General features: G+C 42.9%; 2 protein-coding genes across 2 annotated transcripts in view; one reads left to right on the forward strand and one right to left on the reverse strand.

Moving 5' to 3' along the window:
- The window catches only part of MYO5B (myosin VB), a 382,234-nt gene that overhangs the window by 243,606 nt on the left and 115,435 nt on the right, over positions 1 to 23,193 (forward strand). The window contains exons 11-12 of the mRNA XM_032603558.1: positions 16,553 to 16,634; positions 17,162 to 17,302. Of these exons, the coding sequence (XP_032459449.1) occupies positions 16,553 to 16,634; positions 17,162 to 17,302 (223 nt within the window). The remainder of the gene's footprint in view (positions 1 to 16,552; positions 16,635 to 17,161; positions 17,303 to 23,193) is intronic.
- LOC116739274 (40S ribosomal protein S27-like) lies at positions 12,959 to 13,216 on the reverse strand. Its single transcript, XM_032603561.1, has one exon. The coding sequence runs from the start codon at positions 13,214 to 13,216 to the stop codon at positions 12,959 to 12,961; it is 258 nt and encodes an 85-aa protein (XP_032459452.1).

The following is a 23,193-nucleotide window of genomic DNA, read 5'->3' on the forward strand; positions in this document are numbered from 1 at the left end:
CTTTCTATCCTGTTCCATTGATCTATATTTCTGTTTCTATGCCAGTACCATACTGTCTTGATTACTGTAGCTTTGTAGTATAGTCTGAAGTCAGGATTCCTCCAGCTCCATTTTTCTTCACAAGATTGCTTTGGCTATTCGGGGTCTTTTGTGTTTCCATAAAAATTGTAAAAGTTTTTGTTCCAGTTCTGTGAAAGATGCCATTGGTAGTTTGATAGGGCCTGCATTGAATCTGTAGGTTGCTTCGGGTAGTACAGTCATTTTCACAATGTTGATTCTTCCAATCCAAGAACATGGTATATCTCTCCATCTGTTTGTATTGCCTTTAATTTCTTTCATCATTGTCTTATAGTTTTCTGCATACAGGGCTTTTGTCTCCTTACGTAGGTTTCATTCTTAGGTATTTTATTCTTTTTGTTGCAATGGTAAATGGGAGTGTTTCCTTAATTTCTCTGTCAGGTTTTTCATCGTTAGTGTACAGGAATGCCAGAGATTTCTGTGCATTAATTTTGTATCCTACTACTTTACCGAATTCATTGAATAGCTCTAGTTGTTTTCTGGTAGCATCCTTATGATTCTCTATGTCTAGTATCATGTCATCTGCAAACAGTGACAGTTTTACTTCTTTTTCAATTTGGATTCCTTTTATTTCTTTTTCTTCTCTGACTGCTGTGGCTAAAACATCCAAAACTATGTTGAATAATAGTGGTGAGAGTGGGCAACCTTGTCTTGTTCCTGATCTTAGAGAAAATGGTTTCAGTTTTTCACCATTGAGAACGATGTTGGCTGTGATATTTGTCATATATGACCTTTATTAGGTTGAGGTAGGTTCCCTCTGTGCCCATGTTCTGGAGAGTTTTATCATAAATGGTGTTGAATTTTGTCAAAAGCTTTTTCTGCATCTGTTGAGATTATCAAATGTTTTATATCCTTCAGTTTGTTAATATGGTGTATCCCATTGATTGATTTGCATATACTGAAGAATCCTTGCATTCCTGGGATAAACCCCACTTCATCATGGTGTGTGATCCTTTTAATGTGCTGTTGGATTCTGCTTGCTAGTATTTTGTTGAGGATTTTTGCATCTGTGTTCATCAGTGATATTGGCCCGTAGTTTTCTTTCTTTGCGACATCTTTGTCTGGTTTTGGTATCAGGGTGATGGTGGCCTTGTAGAATGAGTTTGGGAGTGTTCCTCCCTCTGCTGTATTTTGGAAGAGTTTGAGGAGGATAGGTGTTAGCTCTTCTTTAAATGTCTGATGGAATTCGCCTGTGAAGCCATCTGGTCCTGGGCTTTTGTTTCTTGGGAGTTTTTCAATCACATTTTCAATTTCAATGCTTTTGATTGGTTTGTTCATATTTTCTGTTTCTTCCTGATTCAGTCTTTGAAGGTTGTACTTTTCTAAGAAATTGTTTACTTTTTCCAGGTTGTTCATTTTATTGGTATATGGTGTTTGTAGCAGTCTCTCCTGATCCTTTGTATTTCTGCAGTGTCAGTTGTTACTTCTCCTTTTTCATTTCTAATTCTTTTTTTAAAATTTTTTTAGTTTTTATAAAGTTTCTTTTTTTGATTTATTTATCTTGGCTGTATTGGTTCTTCGTTGCTTCACACAGGCTTTCTCTAGTTGCGGTGAGTGGGGGATACTCTTCGTTGTGGTGCGTGGTCCTCTCACTGCAGTGGCCTCTCTGTTGTGGAGCACGGGCTCTAGGGCGTGTGGGCTTCAGTAGTTGTGGCGCATGGACTTCAGTAGTTGTGGCTGGTGGGCTGTAGAGCACAGGCTCAGTAGTTGTGGCGCATGGGCTTAGTTGCTCTGCAACATATGGGTTGGGATGTTCCCAGACCAGGGCTTGAACCCGTGTCCCCTGCATTGGCAGGCGGATTCTTAACCACTGCACCACGAGGGAAGCCTTCTAATTCTGTTGATTTGAGTCTTCTCCCTTTTTTTCTTGATGAGTCTGGCTAATGGTTTATCAATTTTGTTTATCTTCTCAAAGAACCAGCTTTTACTTTTATTGATCTTTGCTATTGTTTCCTTCATTTCTTTTTCATTTATTTCTGATCTGATCTTTATGATTTCTTTCCTTCTGCTAACTTTGGGGTTTTTTTGTTCTTCTTTCTCTAATTGCTTTAGCTGTAAGTTTAGGTTGTTTATTTGAGATTTTTCTTGTTTCTTGAAGTAGGATTGTATTACTATAAACGTTCCTCTTAGAGCTGCTTTTGCGGCATCCCATCGGTTTTAGGTCATCGTGTTTTCATTATCACTTGTCTCTAGGTATTTTTTGATTTCCTCTGTGATTTCTTCAGTGATCTCTTGGTTATTTAGTGGTGTATTGTTTAACCTCCATGTGTTTGTATATTTTACAGTTTTTTTTCCTGTAATTGATACCTAGTCTCATAGCATTGTGGTCAGGAAAGATGCTTGATACGATTTCAATTTTCTTAAATTTACCAAGGCTTGATTTATGACCCAAGATATGATCTGTCCTGGAGAATGTTCCATGAGCACTTGAGAAGAAAGTGTATTCTGTTGTTTTTGGATGGAATGTCCTATAAATATCAGTTAAGTCCACCTGGTATAATATGTCATTTAAAGCTTGTGTTTCCTCATTTATTTTCATTTTGGAGGATCTGTCCATTGGTGAAGGTGGCGTGTTAAAGTCCCCTACTCTTATTGTGTTAATGTCTATATCCCCTTTTATGCCTGTTAGCATTTGCCTTGTGTATTGAGGTGCTCCTATGCTGGGTGCATAAATATTTACAATTGTTATGTCTTCTTCTTGGATTGATCCTTTGATCATTATGTAGTGTCCTTCTTTGTCTCTTGTAATAGTCTTTGTTTTAAAGTCTGTTTTGTCTGATATGAGTATTGCTACTCCAGCTTTCTTTTGATTTCCATTTGCATGGAATATCTTTTTCCACCCCCTCACTTTCAGTCCGTATGTGTCCCTAGGTCTGAAATGGGTATCTTCTAGACAGCATATATATGGGTCTTGTTTTTGTATCCATTCAGCCAGTCTGTGTCTTGTGGTTGGAGCATTTAATCCATTTACATTCAAGGTAATTATCGATATGTATGTTCCTGTTACCATTTTCTTAATTGTTTGGGGGTTTTTTTTGTGGGTCTTTACTTGGTTATAGGTTTTTCTCCTTCATCACTTTAAATATGACCTGCCACTCCCTTCTGGCTTTCTGAGTTTCTGCTGAATATCAGTTGTTAACCTTATGGGGATTCCCTTGTATGTTATTTGTTGCTTTTCCCTTGCTGCTTTTAATATTTTTTCTTTGTAATTAATTTTCGATAGTTTGATTAATATGGATCTTAGTGTGTTTCTCCTTGGATTTATCCTGTATGGGACTCTCTGCACTTCCTGTTCTTGATTGACTGTTTCCTTTCCCATGTTAGGGAAATTTTTGACTATAATCTCTTCAAATATTTTCTCAGACACTTTCTTTTTCTCTTCTTCTTCTGGGACCCCTATAATTCAAATTCTGATGCGTTTAATGTTGTCCCAGAGGTCTCTTGAGACTGTCCTCAATTCTTTTCATTCTTTGCTCTTTATTCTGCTCTGCAGCTGTTATTTCCACTATTTTATCTTCCAGGTCACTTATCCATTCTTCTGCCTCAGTTATTCTTCTGTTGATTCCTTCTACAGTATTTTTAATTCCATTTATTATGTTGTTCATCATTGTTTGCTTGCTCTTTAGTTCTTCTAGGTCCTTGTCAAACGTTTCTTGTATTTTCTCCGTTCTGTTTCCAAGATTTTGGATCATCTTTACTATCATTACTCTGAATTCGTTTTCAGGTAGACTGCCGATTTCCTCTTCATTTGTTTGGTCTTGTGGGTTTTTTCCCTTGTTCCTTCATCTGCTGCATATTTCTCTGTCTTCTCATTTTGTTTAACTTACTGTGTTTGGGGTTTCCTTTTCACAGTCTGAAGGTTCATAGTTCCTGTTATGTTTGGTGTCTGCCCACAGTGGGTGAGGTTGGTTCAGTGGGTTGTGTAGACTTCCTGGTGGAGGGACTGGTGCCTTTGTTCTGGTGGGTGGATCTGGATCTTGTCCTTCGGGTGGGCAGGGCTGTGTCTGGTGGTGTGTTTTGGCGTGTCTGTGAACTTAGTATGACTCTAGGCAACGTGACTGCTAATGGGTTGTATTGTGTTCCTGTCTTGCTAGTTGTTTGGCATGGGGTGTCCAGCGCTGGAGCTTGCTGCCCGTTGGGTGGAGCTGTGTCTTAGTGTTCAGGTGGAGATCTCTGGGAGAGCTCTCACCGATTGATATTACTTGGGGCTGGTAGTTCTCTGGTGGTCCATTGTCCTGGACTCGGCTCTCCCACCTTGGAAGCTCAGACCTGACACGCGACCAGAGCACGAAGACCCTGCCAGCCACATGGCTTGGAAGAAAAGGAAGAAGAAGGAAAAAAAAAGAACGAACAGATACTACCCCAAACCAAATGGTAAAAGCAAAACTAAACAGACAAAATCACATAAAGGAACATATACATACACACTCACAAAAAGAAAAAAAAAAGGGAAAAAAATTTTTGTAAATAGTAAGAAAATAAAAATTTAGAAAAAAGAAAGAGAGCAGCCCAATCAGTAAACAAATCCACCAATGACAGCAAGCACTAAAAACTAAACTAAGATAAACATAACACCAGAAACAAATCAGACGCAGAAAGCAAACCCCAAGTCTCCAGTTGCTCCCAAAGTCCACCACCTGAACTTTGGGAACATTCATTGTCTATTCAGGTATTCCACAGATGCTGGGTTTATCAAGTTGATTGTGGGATTTAATCTGCTACTCATTAGGGTGAATAGAGAAATTCCCCTTTCTCTTCTTTGTTCACACAGCTCCTGGGGTTCAGCTTTGGTTTTGGTCTGTCCTCTGCGTGTAGGTTGCCCTCAGGTGTCTGTTTCCCACCCAGACAGGAGGAGGTTAAAGCAGCAGCTCGTTAGGACTCTCTTGCTCACTCAGGCTGGGGACAGGGCGGGGTATGGGAGTCACAACTGGAATGTGGGCCACGCCTGCGGCAACGGAGGCCATCATAACATCGCAGCAGACTGAGGTGTGCAGTGTGTTCTCCCAGGGGTGTTGTACCTGGATCATGGGACCCTGCCAGTGGCAGGCTGCACAGGCTCCCGGCGGCCGGTGTGGGTCGTGACCTGTGCTTGCACACAGGCTTCTTAGTTGCAGCAGCAGTTCACGTCCATCTCTGGAGTCTGAGCTGGTAGCCACGGCTCACGCCCGTCTCTGGAGCTCACTTAGACGGTTCCCTGCCTTCTGTGGGCACACAGAGCAGGAATCCCGTCTCCTTGCACACCGAAAAACAATGGTCTCTTGCCTCTTAGGCAGTTCCAGACTTTTTCCCGGACTCCCTCCCGGCTAGCTGTGGCGCACTAGCCCCCTTCAGTCTGTGCTCACGCTGCTGACCCCAGCCCTCTTCCTGTGCTCCGACCGAAGCCGAGCCTCAGCCTGCAGCCCCGCCCGCCCGGCGGGTGAGCAGACAAGCCCCTCGGGCTGGTGAGTGCTGGTCGGCACTGATCCTCTGTGAGGGAATCTCTCCGCTTTGCCCTCTGCACCCCTGTTGCTGTGCTCTCCTCCGTGGCTCCGAAGCTTCCCCTCCGCCACCCCGTCTCCACCAGTGAAGTGGCTTCCTAGTGTGTGGAAATTTTTCCTCCTTCACGGCTCCCTCCCACTGGTGCAGGTCCCGTCCCTATTCTTTTGTCTCTGTGTTTTCTTTTTTCTTTTGCCCTACCCAGGTACGTGGGGAGTTTCTTGCCTTTTGGGAGGTCTGAGGTCTTCTGCCAGCGTTCAGTAGGTGTTCTGTAGGAGTTGTTCCACGTGTAGATGTATTTCTGATGTATTTGTGGGGAGGAAGGTGAACTCCATGTCTTACTCCTCCGCCACGTTGAAGGTCTCCCCGTTGTTAATGGCACGTAAAAGTATTATGACTGCAGTGCTACTGATATGTACAATATCATGCCTTAGTTGTGTTATAGGTACATAGCAGTGCCTTGAGCTTAAATAGGTAGCTCCTCCCTTCTAAGGGATCCCCAGCAAGAGGAAGGCCTCTGTGGGTTGGGCTGCTGGTGTTGCTGAGTCTGGAGGTGTCAGCTGAGCCCCTGCAAGCTGGGATTTTGTGTTCATATTTGCCATTTAATTTTTATAATTGAGTTTATTTGCTCTAAGATCCTGTGCCCACCCAAAGGGGAGAAATAGATCACAGGGAAGACTTGTCTTTGGTGTGAAGGTGCACTTGTCCGTGGGTGGATGGGGATCCGTAGGACTCCATCTCCTATTTCTGGTGCCAGCGCCTGACCTGTGTGTCTCCTTCCTCCCCGTGCGGCCGTGGGTTCCTTTGAGAACATCTGACAGCTTTTCAGCGAGGACAGGTCCCATCGCAGGGGGGCTGTGCAACCTGGGGCCCTAGACAAGCACTCTCGGGGAGTCTCCTCCCCTTCTGCTTCCTTCCGGGTGCGCTATGCTGTTTTCTCTTTTTTTCAATCCTTGTTCCTTCTCAGAAGCTAATTTACTTTTTCAAACCTTGTCATAAAGCGGTCATACTTAGAAAGCGATTCACCTCCTCCTGGGGAGAGAGAAATGCCATGCACGGTTCCTCCTCTGTCTGCCCAGTCAGTGCCGGCTTCACATGCTGTGGGCAGAGTTCAGGATGGCAAGTTAGATAAGGTGGGCTCAGCGTGAACCAGCTGCTGTCTAACTGGGCCGTTTGTGGCCAAGTAAAAGCACTTACAGACCACCCTGAAGGTACATACACCTGCTCCTCAACCGTTCTGGTCTGCTGAGAAGTCATTCTCTTTCTTTTCTGGTAAGAAGGTATGTAATGAATGCTTAGGAGACTAAAACCAAAAACTTCACAGGAAAGCAGGTGACTTGAATCTGGAGGTACTCTCTCTGATCCATCAGGTTAATGACACTATTTCTTAATCCGGGAGAAAGTGGCAACATTTGGTGGAAACTGGGATTTACATTGAACTATTTACTGTCATCTCCCTTTCCCAATCATGGTGTTCTTCTGACTTGTCTCCTGTGGGCTTCAGACACCTTCCAGCCGTCTTTCAGAAACCTTCAGAAAAGATACCTTTCAGAAACCCACTGAATCTTTTGTTTTCAGTTACTTGAAAGTGGGTGTCATGCTTGATACTCTACCTCTGTGACCCTAACGACCTCCTCTCATTTCAAACTAATTCCTGTTTTTAGGCTTTATTTACAAACAATATGACTATGGGAAGTGATTCTTCCATGGCATCTGAAAACTCCAGCATTTTTTAAATATTTTGAGTTTCCTACCCAAATCCCTGACCACCAAACTCTGGAGAGGGAGGATACCATCTATCCCAATGTCTCACTCGTTGTTTCTCAGCCCTAGATGTGGGGATACCTTGATGCACATAGAAGGTGCCCTTGGGATGACCTAATGTTTTTAATGTTCTTACTCCTCCTTGTCACCTGTGAGCAAAAGAGAGCGTGTGGCAGCTGCAGAGAGCGGGAGGGAAGGTGGGGTTAGGTTTCTGAATACATTAAAGCCCACTGATTAAGAGGAAAGGGATAAGGAATTATCTTCCTCTCTGAATTAGGTTGGGAATGTGCAACAAGCAAGTAAGAGTGGGATTGCTGCCCCCTCCCCTGCAAGTAGGTACTGATTCCTTCAGCTGGGATGACTGTCCGTAGATAAACTGTAGCACCTAGCTAGAGTGTTACTGGGTCACCAGTCAGGCTCATTCTAGAGACAACTGGAAGGAGTTCCATAGTATAAATGAGCCACTCCAGATTTTTGTATAAATGTTTAATATGTTACTATAGAATCAGCAGCTAGAGTGAATAAACAGTCACTTCTGTGTACATAAGCAAGCAGTGTGTGAGCCAGCATCATACATACATACCTCCCCTTATCATGATGTTCTGAAGGGTAGTTAGTTCAGATGGTAGAAAAGGCTGTGAGCACCTACGTAAGTTGCTTGGGCCACAGCTGCCTCCACCACAGCTGTGGTGAGCCCCCTGCTCAGAGGCCCTTCTCTCAGGCTCTCCTGAACAGTTCCAGATACCCAGTGCCCCGTTAGAAGCACGGCTTCCCTACATCTCGCTCCCCTGCCCCAGCTCCAAAAAGTGCAGAGCAAGCAACACCCAGGGCAATTTAGCCAACCCAAGCCAAGCTCTTTGCCTTAACTAAGGATCTGTGAAGCTGCCTGCAGGGTATTTCTTACCAGGCAGGGGATGGAAATTAATAGGAGAGAGCCAGGCAGCTTTTGGCTGGGGTTTCCTTTTCATGTTGCATTAACCAGCATTTGCCTCTACAGGCTTAGTTAATTACAATCGTAACCCTTTATTCCTCTCTCCTTCTCGAGGCAATGAGAAATAAATGGTTCCAATTTGGGAAGAATACACATTTATTTGTCTTTGACCTGAGCCTTCAAAATGCCAAGATAGCAGGAGGCTTTGGCTATGGCCAGCTCATTCTTGAAGAGGACAGTTGGCCTAGGGGACTTTGGGAGCAAGGCAGGGATAGATTCCTCAGATAATGCTGAGGAATGGTGAGGGAGAGGATGCCGAGGGACGTTTGAGCCCCAGGAGCAGGAAATGGGGTTTGCTGGGATTTTATATCTTCCTCAGTTCTTGTGTTACTTTCTGTGTCTCTTATGGTATTTCCTAACTTTAAATTTGCATCCAGCTCTACTCAGTGCTTTTTAATGATTTAAAAAGTGTTTTTAAATTGTAGTTAAAAAAAAACACACAATATAAAATTTACCATCTTAACCGTTTTTACGTGTACAGTGCAGTAATGTTAAGTATATTCATATTGATGTGCAGTAGATCTCTAGAACTTTTTCATCTTGGAAAACTGAAACTCTATACGTTAAACAACTTCCATCTTCCCTCACCCAGCCCCTGGCAACCACCATTCTATGTTCTGTCTCTATGATTTTTTTTTTTTTTTTTTTTGCGGTACGCGGGCCTCTACTGTTGTGGCATCTCCCTTTGCGGAGCACAGGCTCCGGACGCGCAGGCTCAGCGGCCATGGCTCACGGGCCCAGCCGCTCCGCGGCATGTGGGATCTTCCCGGACCAGGGCGTGAACCCATGTCCCCTGCATCGGCAGGCGGACTCTTAACCACTGCGCCACCAGGGAGGCCCTTGTCTCTATGATTTTGATACTTCCACAGACTTCATGTAAATGGAATCATAGTATCTATCTTCTGGGACCATCTTATTTCACTTAGCATAACGTCCTCAAGATTCAACCATGTTGTAGCATGTGACAGGATTTCCTTTTTTTTTTTAAAGGTGAATGATACTGCATCGTATGCATGTACCACATATTATTTATCTATCCATTGATGGACATTTGGGCTGCTTCTGCCTCTTGGCTATTGTGAAAATGCTGCAATGACCAAGGAAGGGTGTGCAAATATCTCTTCTTTTAGACTTCTTGGATATATAACCAGAAGTAGGATTGCTGGATCATATAGTAATTCTATTTTTAATTATTTGAGGAACATCCATGTTGTTTTTTATGGTAGCTGCACCATTTTACATTTTTACCAGTAGTGCCCAGGGGTTCCAGTTTCTCCACATCCTTGCCAACACTTGTTGTTTTCTGTTTTTTTTGACAGTGGCCATCCCAATAGGTACGAGGTGGTATCTCGTGGTTTTGATATGCATTTCTCTAATGATTTATGATGGTCTTTTCATATGCTTCTTGGCCATTCATATATCTTCTTGGAGAAATGTTTTAAGTTCTTTGACCATTTTTAAATCAAGTTATTTACTTTTTTTTTTGAGTTGTAGGATTTCTTTATATATTCTGGATATTAACCCCTTTTCAGAAATATGATTTGCAAACATGTTCTACAATTCTGTAAGTTGCCTTTAATGATATATTTTAAATAAATTTCTTAGGCTCACCATTTGCCTTCATCATTTTGATGGAAATTCTTTTTTTTTTTTGATGGAAATTCTTTGTGTCTTTGTTATGTTTTGTTTTCTTGGTCTCACTCTTCAAAATAGACTTACAGATAATTTCACAATCCTAAGTTATTTATTTGGAGAAGACTACCCATCCCCTCTCTGTCTAGTATGGAAAGGTTTCATGGCGAATGGAGGGGGAGAAGTCAGTGATTGCATTTACCCTGCAGCCTGTGAACAGTGACCCAACCTTGGACAGCCCAGAAGATTCCTGGACATGTCTTCTTCAGGGTAGACATGCATAGCTGGCCCCAGTGTTCTCAGATCCAGCAGATCACCCGAAGCAATTGGGTTCTCCCTGGAATCTCTGAGTCTCCCAGGAGAGCCATGTAACTCAGAGTGCTCGAAAGTCAAGCTCAACCTTCCAGAATTGCTCTGACACAGCCCTTTGGAGCATTCCTGGAACCAAACACCACTACATAGTCTTAAAGCTTGGATAAATTCCCATTTCTCTCTGTTCATGCCAGCACCCCCATGAATTCACCCTCCTTTAAATTTTTGTAACACATAAAATCTCTACTAGTTGGAAGGTTTCATACACTGGTTTCATGTTATCCTCCTAATAGCTCTGTTGGGCAGGGTCCATGACTTGCTCTTCTTTGCAGCCCTTACAGTTCCTGGGACAGTTGACTGATGGATTGGGAGAGGGTTACCATATGGTGGGCATCTTTCTGTCCCACATTAGATTTTCAGACATGGAGGAGAGCCGGGAATTGGAGCACACTGCAAACTGAATGGACTTGGTCCTCCAGAAGAACTGTTCTTGACCTTGGGATGTGAGCAGTGCCTAGAACTGTGCTGTCCCTGAAGGACAAGTCCTATGTGGGGACATCTGGGCACAGAGAGAAGCACGTGAGCAGAATTCAAGTCCTGCCATTCTTAGGTGCAGCTGGCACCCCAGGATTATTTAGTAAAGAGATCAGAAGGGTTGGCCTCCCTAACAGACTGCAAGGTGCCCTTGTGAGGTTTCATGGGCTTCAGGAGGGAAAGAGACCTTGAGAGGACTTGTTTGACTTTTAGTACTCATTCCCTAGAAGCCCCCCTCTATGTCTAACCTATATCACATATCTTTTCTTTTGACCTTTGGTAGAAGGATAGAGAGAGGTCTTGGTGAAATAGAAAGACAAGCCTGAGCTGAGAAAGTCTAGTTCCTTTGACCTGTGCTCCAGGGGAAGAACTGTTTCCCAACCTTCAAAGCATCTCATTGCCTCTCTGCTCTGGAATGAATGGTTCGTGGAGGTTAATAATTAACTCAGAGTGATGGGTTGACTTCTATTTATTGCAGTTTCACTTTCCCACAGACACTGCCTTATTTTTATAGAGGTGCTTGTATCCCTTACCCCATCCTGAAGTCGGGTAGAATGAGAAGGGAATTCTCTACTTTTCTACTACGTTTTTGAAGATAGGGGAACATTGAAGTAGGGGTGATAATTGTACCACCGTGAGTACAGATCTCAGGTCTCAGCATCAAATCCTATTTCATGTTTTGACCTTCCTCCCACCCAAGGATTCTAGTCTAAATATTCCCAACATTGATTTTAGAAGAGAAATCCAATTCCCTCGCATATATACATTTCTTTGTGATATTTTAATCTTGTGAACTATAAATTGATCCATTGTGTTTATTTTAAAAAGTCATCTCTATTGATGGCAAGAATTACTACAAATACAATTTAATTTAGAGAAGTTGCCCTATCTCCCTATCTGTGGTTTTCTTAGACATTTTCCAAGCTACCCAAACCCCTCATTCATGTCTGGCCCTCCTGCATTACAGTAATTACACTAGACGGCAGAGGAATTGTTACCAGATAATATCTTAGAAATAGAGAAATTATCAGCTAATTTCAGGCCCTCTCAAATTAATGAGAATGTTCCTTGTGGAGTGCTACCAATGTAAACCTTTAAAAAATGACAAGTGGGAGATATTTAAATCCTTTATCTGTGGAGCCCAGTCCAAGCTCAGCAAACACGCCCATGTGCTGTTATCTGGCCGGTTGCTAGGGTAGCTCTTTTATCGTCCTTCTAGGCTTTATTAATGAAATTTCCTCTGGGACTTGGCTGTCATCATCAACCTTTCTTGGGGTGTGACGGGATTATAGGGGGAGGAAATGAGGTCCTAGGAGGCTTAACTCGGGCTATAGGACCATCCTCTGGGCTGGGAGGACCCTAATCCAGGGTGAGGACTGGAAGAGCCAGTGCCTCCCTCCTGCATGGTCTGGAGTGCCTCCAGCTTGGATTTTGCACCTTTGATCGTGTTTTATTGACCTAGAATTACTTCTCTTCTGTGGGCATGACCAAAGGCTGTGCTTTAACGTGGTTGTCTCCAAGCAGTTGATTCCTTTGATCTCAAGATGATTTCCCACTTCTCCGCGTCTTATACCTTGGTGGGGGAGGTGGGCACAGAGGAGGAGAAGCCTGATGTGTTCTGGGCACTGAGCCAACCCTGTTGGGCATCTGATGCATTTATTTTTGCTGGTTCTGCTGTTTATGGTGCTGCCTTTCCACCACCACTACCGTCCCCAACCCCACCAGGGGCAGCTCCAACATTTCTATTAGGGAGTGGTAGTTCAGCCTGTTTGGAAGGGCTGGCATAAATTTATGTAAGACTGAGAAAATTCAGTCACCCATACAAAGAGTGAGAGGGCTAGCGATGTGAGGTTATGAAGGCTGAAGCCTGTGTCCCCAGCCTGGGGTCCCTCGGCATCACCCCTCTCCCAGTCTCCACGTGCTCAAACACTTCCTCCCCTGGGAAGTTCTCCTCTCCTCCACAGCCCTTCCTAGTCATCTCTTCCTTCTTTATGTATTTATTTATTTATGCTCATAATCAAAACTTTATTGAAAAACTGACTTCAAAATAGAGCATTGTTGTATACCTTACAAAATTAAACATAATTGCATCATCTTGGTAGATTAACTAGAATTACTAAACAGATAAGGCTTTCTGTGATAGAACCCAGATTCAGGAAGTCGCATGGATCATTAGTGGTGCTTTCTTCTACATGAACGCCCTTCTGTGAGCCTGGCCTTTCCTCCCATCAGCTGGCACAACACTGTTGAACAACCAACACAAAGCACCACTCTCTGAGCATGGCTGAAAACTGTGGTAATCCTGTAGCAACCTGGACATTTTACATCCATAAAGAATTTGGGCTTTGAACCAGCCAGTTTTTTTTTTTTTTTATGTTTTTTCTTTTCTTCTTCCAAGGAAGGATGCAGTAAATCTCTAGCCAAAGGCATGTTGAGGCTTTCGCAAGCCCAGCCTGTCCAAAGCAGCAGCACTCACCTGGGCGCGTGGCGTCCTCTTCATTTATTCTTTCTTTCTTTCTTTTGTTCTTTCGTTCTTTTTCTTTCTTTCTTTTTTCTTTTTTAATTTTTTATTGACTTATTTATTTTTCATTCTTTCTTAAATGGAACTTTTATTCCTTTCTGAGTTAATGTGGTCTCAGAAATCACTCTCTCTGGGTTCAAATATTGGCTCTTCTGTCTACTGACTCTCTGACTTCAGACAGGTTATTTAGTTTCTTCAGCAGTAGGATGGGATTAGTAATAGACCCGAGCTCTTGTTTGTTGTGGGTGTTCAGGGAGCTCATGAAGCATCTGGGGCTTGGTGCTCTATAGGTGCTCATTTACAAGGTCCCTGCCAGCTCATTCAGCATGGTGCGTGAATGAGAAAAAGGTACCTCTTCCTCCTCGATTTCTTCCCCTTCTTACCCCCTCAACCTGATGCCTTTGCTCTGCGAACATGGTGGCCCCACTCATTTGTAGCTGAAGCTGCTGATGCTATAATAATGCTTCCAGCTTGGTGGGTGATCACATCCGTTCAGTTGTACAGGTGAATCTCATCTCCACACGCCATTGGTCATTTGAAGTCCTCTCATTTCCACCTTCCTTAATGTCTTTAGAACATTCCCATTACTTGGCCACCACCAGCCTAAGCCATGACCTGACTGGATCTTTCCTGAATTACTGCTCCAATAATAACTGCCTTACTCGACCTCCTGCATTCAGTCTCGCACACCTTCCCACAAATCACAGTGTTTCTAAGATGCAAGTATGGTTGTCATTTCTTTTCTTTTTAATAAATTTATTTTATTTATTCTTGGCTGCACTGGGTTGTTGGCGGTGCGCGGTTTTCTCTAGTTGCGGCGAGCGGGGGCTACTCTTCACTGTGGTGCGCAGGCTTCTCATTGCGGTGGCTTCTCTTGTTGCGGTGCATGGGCTCTAGGTGTTCATGCTTCATAGTTGTGGTATGCGGGCTCAGTAGTGGTGGCTCACAGGCTTTAGAGTGCAGGCTCAGCAGTTGTGGCACACAGGCTTAGTTGCTCTGTGGCATGTGGGATCTTCCCGGACCAGGGCTTGAACCCATGTCCCCTGCATTGGCAGGCGGATTCTTAGCCATTGCACCACCAGGGAAGCCCTGGTTGTCATTTCTTAATTTAAAATCCTTCAAATTTTCCCCATTTCTCCTGGTGAAATCCAAACCCCTCAAGTGTAGCATGCAAGGTCTGCAGGTGGGACTGTGCCTGGCTGTGCTGTGCCGTGTCTCATCTCCTTACCTGCCCTCCTCTCTGCAGGCTCCACCTCTTCTCCAACTCCCTTCCCCAGCGGTGATCGAGCCATATTGCAAACATTTCAGTTGAGTAGTTGATGTCAGTATTGATGGTCTAAAGTATAAAGAGCTCAAATAAGTCCATTTTTAAAGTTAAAACCCAACAAATACTTCACCAATCACAGACAGTTCACAAGGTACAGACAACTAGTACACACACACACACACACACACACACACACACACACACACAGAAAGATGTTGAGCTCTATCAATAATCAAAAGATATTAAAAATCAAAGAACAACATTTTTCGTATAATAATTAACCAAAGATTTTTAAAAGTTAATCTACATTACTGACCAAAGATCTGTGATGCATTAATACTCCCAGTGAGGGGCAATGAGAACGTACCTGATTGGAGCACAAGGGAACTTTTGGGGTGATTATGGTGATAAAAATTGTTCTATATCTGGATTGTGATGATGGACACATGTAGTATAGTATTTATCAGAAACTCATTGAAATATATCTTTCAAATTGGTGCATCTTATCGTACATAAACTCTAAGTCAAACATGAATTTAAAGACAACATGATTAACCAGGATTAGGTGAACAAGATGCTTTCATACATTGGGAGGCTGGGGTGGGGGTAGGGTGATAACATCAATTGGCTCCATCTTTCTGGAAGGTAATTTTCTTCTACCATTTAAGAAAACAAACTCCAACATGGTAATTTTCCTTCTAGAATCTCCTTCTAGAATTTCCTTCTAGATCTTAAAGATCATGAATTCAAAGATGTATATCCAATATTTGTCACAGCAGTGATAACAGCTAAAAACTGCAAAAAGAACCAAAATGTTCTACAATAGGTGATTGGTTAAATTATGATTCGTCTGCATGGGGGCCACTGCGAGCCCAGGAGAAGGCTTTGTGTGAATTGGAAAAAGGCATCCCTTCTGGGGCAAATGCTCCCTCCCAGACTTGAGGGGGGCATCAGCTAAATTCTGGCCCCACTGGTCCCCTCACCTGGGCACCTGTACAACCCTCAGGCCTAAAGCAGCATCTGTGATCCATACGAGGGTCCATGAGGCAGACATTAAAACTGATGTCGTTCAGGACTTCCCTGGTGGCTCAGTGGTTAAGAATCTGCCTGCCAGTGCACGGGACACAGGTTCGATCCCTGGTCCGGGAAGATCCCACGTGCTGCGGAGCAACTAAGCCCATGCACCACAACTACTGAACCTGCACTCTAGAGCCCGCGAGCCACAACTACTGAGGCCCACGCACCTAGAGCCCATGCACCGCAACTACTGAGCCCACATGTGGCAACTACTGAAGCCCATGCACTCTAGGGTCCATGTGCCGTAACTACTGAGCCCACATGCTGCAACCACTGAAGTCCACCTGCCTAGAGCCTGTACTCTGCAACAAGAGAATGCAATGAAGAGTAGCCCCTGCTCACCGCAACTAAAGAAAGGCTGTGGGCAGCAACGAAGACTCAATGCAGCCAAAAAACAGACCCAACACGGCCAAAAAACAATAAATAAATAAATAAAACTGATGCCTTTGAAGAACAATGGCATGGGAAAATGTTGAATAATGAATGGGGAGTTAAATGACAAATATAGGTATAATTTTACATATAATTCTACTTTTCTTCAAAAATGTAAAATCACTAGAAGGAAACATACCAAAATGTAACTGGTGGTTAACATGAGTGATAGAACCATGGGTGACTTTCTCTTTTTTACACCTGCTTTTTCCGAATGTCCTGCTGTCAGTACTTTTTCTAATTGCGAAAAAGATGTACATTCTCACTTTCCTATTTAATAGGACTCTGTCGTGCTAATGCCGGCAACAGTGGTCTCTTTGGGCACAAGAGCAGATGGGAATTGTGTGCTGGAGTTAAGGCTAGAGCCGGATGGTAGCAGAGGACGAGGGCTGCCTTGCTGAAGTCCCAGTGATTCCTTTGGTAAAAGGAGATGTCTCTTACTTTATCCTCTGCTCTTCCCATTCTGCAGGTTTGAGACGTTTGACGTGAACAGTTTTGAGCAGTTTTGTATCAACTATGCGAATGAGAAGCTCCAACAACAGTTCAACTTGGTAGGTTTTTCTGGACCCGGACATGTCGGGTCGGGGAGACCTCTCTCCCCACCAGGGAGTGACAGACAGCCCGGCCTACTTCTCTTCTGTCCAGGGTCAGTGGGCTCTAGCTCTGCCCTGACCTGCCCTTGGTTTCCTGGTGGTGCCCCAGCTCTAGGCAGGTGCTCCCCACTGCTCAGAAGAAGGTCAGTGATCCTCTCCTTGGCTTTGACTCCCACTCTTTTGACCCCGAGCTTCTGGGGTATTTGAGCAATTGAAAGCCAGCTATGAGGCTTCTCGCTACTGGTTGAGGTATGACATTACAGGTGATTATTGGAGTGTCCTAGGGAAGGGTTCACATGGGAGTGAGGATCACCTAACTGAGCTTTTTTCTTCTGCATTCATGACTGTGACTTGTGCCTAAACCTTTTCTAGCGAGTGTGTACCATCCTCCAGGGCTCAGAACCCATGTGGTTGAAGCTCAGGGGAGTTGAAAGTTAAGGTGTGTCTATAGTTCACTAACCTTGACCTTTCACTTCTTACACCAGCATGTATTCAAGTTGGAGCAAGAGGAATACATGAAGGAGCAGATCCCTTGGACCTTGATTGATTTTTATGATAACCAACCTTGTATTGACCTCATAGAAGCTAAGCTGGGCATCTTGGACCTGTTGGATGAAGAATGTAAGGTAAAACTGTTGATGCTATCATTGAATCAGTTCAGTTATAGGCTTGGGGTGTGGGGCAGAGGACAGCTCTGTGGTGCAGGGGAACATGTGAGATCTCAAAGCTGGAATTTCATCTGTGATTAGCTGGCCTTCAGTTTGCTGGGAGAAGCATTGGTGTCTATTCTGCGTACTAGAAGATACCAGAAGGTAACACGTTGAGTATGACTGGCAGGTATTTCTGCATTGGTGAACATGTGCCTCTTTTGGCAGAGACTGGGTGTTGCGGATTGGCATGATGTGATGGTGGTATGGATTTGGTGCCCCAGATCACCTAGGTGCTGAGAGAAGGACCCCGACTTGTAGACAGGCATCCCAGAGAGTGTGGGTCAAGAGCACAGGGTCATCTTTACCATGCCAGATGGCTTGGGAGCGATAAGAGCCACATGCTTGGTAGCAGGTGAAAGCTGTAGATTTCCCCCATGTAGCTTGTCATGGATGCTACCTGCTATAACAGGAAGAGGCCTGAGTTGCCAACATGGAGAGAAACAGGCAGCCTTGGAAATGTGGGGCAGGGGAACTGGGTGTTATCAGTCACCTAACTACTTTGGCCTTTGGTTCTCTGCTCTATGAATTGAGGGGGTTTGGTGTTTGGTGATCAGGGGATAAATGTATGCCAGCTCCTCCAGTGATGGAAACTCTAATCAAAAGGTGTAGAAGCCACACGTGGTTCTCAGTATTGAAACGGAAGAGCCCAGTTGAGTTTACTTTCTGGTCTCCCATGTCTTCCCTCTAAAGGGTGGCTTGTGGCTTGATGGTTTAGGAGGAGCAGATGTTTCTCTTCCAGAAGGACTCTCCAAGTTTCGTTGCCTTTGAAAGTGAGAAGGAACAATTAATAAGACAGTGGAAGACAGAATGAAAATACACTGAAATCCACAGCACATTTTTTTTAGTGGTGAGAGTGGGCACCCTTGTCTTGTTTCTGATCTTAGAGGAAATGCTTTCAGTTTTTCACAACTAAGAATGATATTGGAGAGGAACCAAGATGGCGGAGTAGAAGGACGTGCTCTCACTACGTCTTACGAGAACACCAGAATCACAACTAGCTGCTGGACAATCATTGACAGGAAGACACTGGAACTCACCAAAAAAGATGCCCCACATCCAAAGGCAAAGGAGAAGCTGCAATGAGATGGTAGGAGGGGCGCAATCACAGTAAAATCAGTTCCCATAACTGCTGGATGGGTGACTCACAGACTGGAGAACACTTATAGCACAGAAGTCCACCCACTGGACTGAAGGTTCTGAACCCCACATCGGGCTTCCCAACCTGGGGGTCCGGCAACAGGAGGAGGAATTCCTAGAGAATCAGACTTTGAAGCCTAGTGGGAATTGACTGCAGGACTTTGACAGGACTGGGGGAAACAGAGACTGTACTCTTGGAGGACACACAAAAGTAGTGTGTGCATCAGGACCCAGGGGAAGGAGCAGTGACCCCATAGGAGACTGAACCAGACCTACCTGCTAGTGTTGGAGAGTCTCCTGCAGAGGCGGGTGGGGGGTGGCTGTGGCTCACCGTGGGGATAAGGACACTGGCAACAGAAGTTCTGGGAAGTAATCCTTGGAGTGAGCCCTCCCAGAGTCTGTCATTAGCCCCACCAAAGAGCCCAGGTAGCCTCCAGTGTTCGGTTGCCTCAGGCCAAACAACCAACTGGGAGGGAACCCAGCCGCACCCATCAATAGTCAAGCTGATTAAAGTTTTACTGAGCTCTGCGCACCAGAGCAACAGTCAGCTCTGCCCACCACCAGTCCCTCCCATGAGGAAACTTACACAAGACTCTTAGATAGCCTCATCCACCAGAGGGCAGACAGCAGAAGCAAGAAGAACTACAATCCTGCAGCCTGTGGAACAAAAACCACATTCACAGACAAGATGAAAAGGCAAGAGGGCTATGTACCAGATGAAGGAACTAGATAAAACCCCAGAAAAACAACTAAATGAAGTGGAGATAGGCAACATTCCAGAAAAAGAATTCAGAATAATGATAGTGAAGATGATCCAGGACCTCAGAAAAAGAATGGAGGCAAAGATCGAGAAGATGCAAGAAATCTTTAACAAAGACCTAAAAGAATAAAATACAAACAAACAGAGATGAACAATACAATAACTGAAATGGAAACTACACTAGAAAGAATCAATAGCAGAATAACTGAGGCAGAAGAACAGATAAGTGTCCTGGAAGAGAGAATGGTGGAATTCACTGCTGCAGAACAGAATAAAGAAAAAAGAATGAAAAGAAATGAAGGCAGCCTAAGAGACCTCTGGGACAACATTAAACACAACAACATTCGCATTATACGGGTCCCAGAAGGAGAAGAGAGAGAAAGGACCGGAGAAAATATTTGAAGAGATTATAGTGGAAAACTTCCCTAACATGGGAAAGGAAATAGCCACCCAAGTCCAGGAAGCCCAGAGAGTCCCATACAGCATAAACCCAAGGAGAAACACGACGAGACACATAGTAATCAAACTGACAAAAATTAAAGACAAAGAAAAATTATTGAAAGCAGCAAGGGAAAAATGACAACATACAAGGCAACTTTCATAAGGTTAACAGTTGATTTCTCAGCAGAAACTCTACAAGCCAGAAGGGAGTGGCATGGCATACTTAAAGGGAAGAAAGGGAAGAACCTACAACCAAGATGACTCTACCTGGCAAGGATCTCATTCAGATTCAGTGGAGAAATCAAAAGCTTTACAGACAAGCAAAAGCTAAAAGAATTCAGCAAAACCAAATCAGCTCTACAACAAGTGCTAAAGGAACTTCTCTAACTGGGAAACACAAGAGAAGAAAAGGACCTACAAAAACAAACCCAAAACAATTAAGAAAAGGGTCATAGGAACATACATATCGATAATTACCTTAAATGTGAATAGATTAAATGCTCCAACCAAAAGACACAGGCTTGCTGAGTGGATACAAAATCAAGACCCATATATATGCTGTATACAAGAGACCCACTTCAGACCTAGGGACACATACAGAGTGAAAGTGAGGGGATGGAAAAAGATATTCCATCCAGATAGAAATCCAAAGAAAGCTGGAGTAGCAATACTCATATCAGATAAAATAGACTTTAAAATAAAGAATGTTACAAGAGACAAGGAAGGACACTGCATAATGACCAAGGGATCAATCCAAGAAGAAGATATAAGAATTATAAATATATATGCAACCAACATAGGAGCACCTCAATACATAAGGCAACTGCTAACAGTTATAAAAGGAAATCGACAGTAACACAGTGATAGTTGGGGACTTTAACACCTCACTTACACCAATGGACAGATCATACAAAATGAAAATAAATAAGGAAATAGAAGCTTTAAATGACACAATAGACCAGATAGATTTAATTGATATTTATAGGACATTCCATCCAAAAACAGCAGATTACACTTTCTTCTCAAGTGTGCATGGAACGTTCTCCAGGATAGATCACATCTTGGGTCACAAATCAAACCTCAGTAAATTTAAGAAAATTGAAATCATATCAAGCATCTTTTCTCACCACAACACTATGAGATTAGAAATCAATTACAGGGAAAAAAACGTAAAAAAGACAAACACATGGAGGCTGAACAATACGTTACTAAATAACCAAGAGATCACTGAAGAAATCAAAGAGGAAATCAAAAAATACGTAGAAACAAATGACAATGAAAACACGACGATCCAAAACCTATGGGATGCAGCAAAAGCAGTTTTAAGAGGGAAGTTTATAGCTATACAAGCCTACCTCGAGAAACAAGAAAAATCTCAAACAGTCTAACCTTAGACCTAAAGGAACTAGAGAAAGAAGAGCAAACAAAACCCAAAGTTAGCAGAAGGAAAGAAGTCATAAAGATCAGACCAGAAATAAATGAAATAGAAACAAAGAAAACAGTAGCAAAGATCAAGAAAACTAAAAGCTGGTTCTTTAAGAAGATAAACAAAATTGATTAGCCAGACTCATCAAGAAAAAGAGGGAGAGGACTCAAATCAATAAAATTAGAAATGAAAAAGGAGAAGTTACAACAGACACTGCAGAAATAGAAAGCATCCTAAGAGACTGCTACAAGCAACTCTATGCCAATAAACTGAACAAGGTGGAAGAAATGGACAAATTCTTAGATAGGTATAACCTTCCAAGACAGAACCAGGAAGAAATACAAAATATGAACAGACCAATCACAAGTAATGAAATTGAAACTGTGATTAAAAATCTTCCAACAAACAAAAGTCCAGGACCAGAGGACTTCACAGGTGAATTAAACATTTAGAGAAGAGCTAACACCGATCCTTCTCAAACTCTTCCAAAAAATTGCAGAGGAAGGAACACTCCCAAACTCATTCTATGAGGCCACCATCACCCTGATACCAGAAACAGACAATGCTACTACAAAAAAACAAAACTACAGACCAATATCACTGATGAACATAGATGCAAAAATCCTCAACAAAATACTAGCAAACAGAATCCAACAATACATTAAAAGGATCATACACCATGATAGAGTGGGATTTATCCCAGGGATGCAAGGATTCTTCAGTATACGCAAATCAATCAGTGTGATACACCATATTCACAGATTGAAGAATAAAAACCGTATGATCATCTCAATAGATGCAGATAAAGCTTTTGACAAAATTCAGCACCGATTTATGTTAAAAACTCTCCAGAAAGTGGGCATAGAGGGAACCTACCTCAACATAATAAAGGCCATATCTGACAAACCACAGCAAACATCATTCTCAATGGTGAAAAACTGAAAGCGTTTCCTCTAAGATCAGGAAAAAGACAAGGAAGTCCACTCACACCACCATTATTCAAAATAGTTTTGGAAGTCCTAGCCACAGCAATCAGAGAATAAAAAGAAATAAAAGGAATACAAATTGGAAAAGAAGAAGTAAAACTGTCACTGCTTGCAGATGACATGATACTATACATAGAGAATCCTAAAAATGCCACCAGAAAACTACTAGAGCTAATCAATGAATTTGGTAAAGTGGCAGGGTACAAATTTAATGCACAGAAATCTCTTGCATTCCTATACACTAATGCTGAAAAATCTGAAAGAGAAATTAAGGAAACACTCGCATTTACCATTGCAACAAAAAGGATAAAATACCTAGGAATAAACCTACCTAGGGAGACAAAAGACCTGTATGCAGAAAACTATAAGACACTGTTGAAAGAAATTAAAGGTGATACCAAAAGATGGAAAGATATACCAGGTTCTTGGTTTGGAAGAATCAATACTTTGAAAATGACTATACTACCCAAAGCAATCCACAGATTCAGTGCAATCCCTATCAAATTACCAGTGGCATTTTTTACGGAGCTAGAACAAAAAATCTTTAAATGTGTATGGAGACACAAAAGACCCCGAATAGCCAAAGCAGTCTTTAGGGAAAAAAAACAGAGCTGGAGGAATCAGACTCCCTGGCTTCAGACTATGCTACAAAGCTACAGTAATCAAGACAATATGGTACTGGCAGAAAAACAGAAACATAGATCAATGGAACAAGATAGAAAGCCCAGAGATAAACTCACACACCTATGGTCAACTAATCTGTGACAAAGGAGGCAAGGTTATACAATGGAGAAAAGACAGTCTCTTCAATAAGTGGTGCTGGGAAAACTGGACAGCTGCATGTAAAAGAACGAAATTAGAACCCTCCCTAACACCATACACAAAAATAAACTCAAAATGGATTCGATACTTAAATGTAAGACCGGACAGTATAAAACTCTTAGAGGAAAACATAGGAAGAACCCTCTTTGACATAAATCACAGCAAGATCTTTTTTGATCCATCTCCTAGCATAATGGAAATAAAAACAAAAATAAACAAATGGGACCTAATGAAA

Source organism: Phocoena sinus, chromosome 14 (genome assembly GCF_008692025.1).
Source record: "Phocoena sinus isolate mPhoSin1 chromosome 14, mPhoSin1.pri, whole genome shotgun sequence".
Classification (NCBI taxonomy): Eukaryota; Metazoa; Chordata; class Mammalia; order Artiodactyla; family Phocoenidae; genus Phocoena; species Phocoena sinus.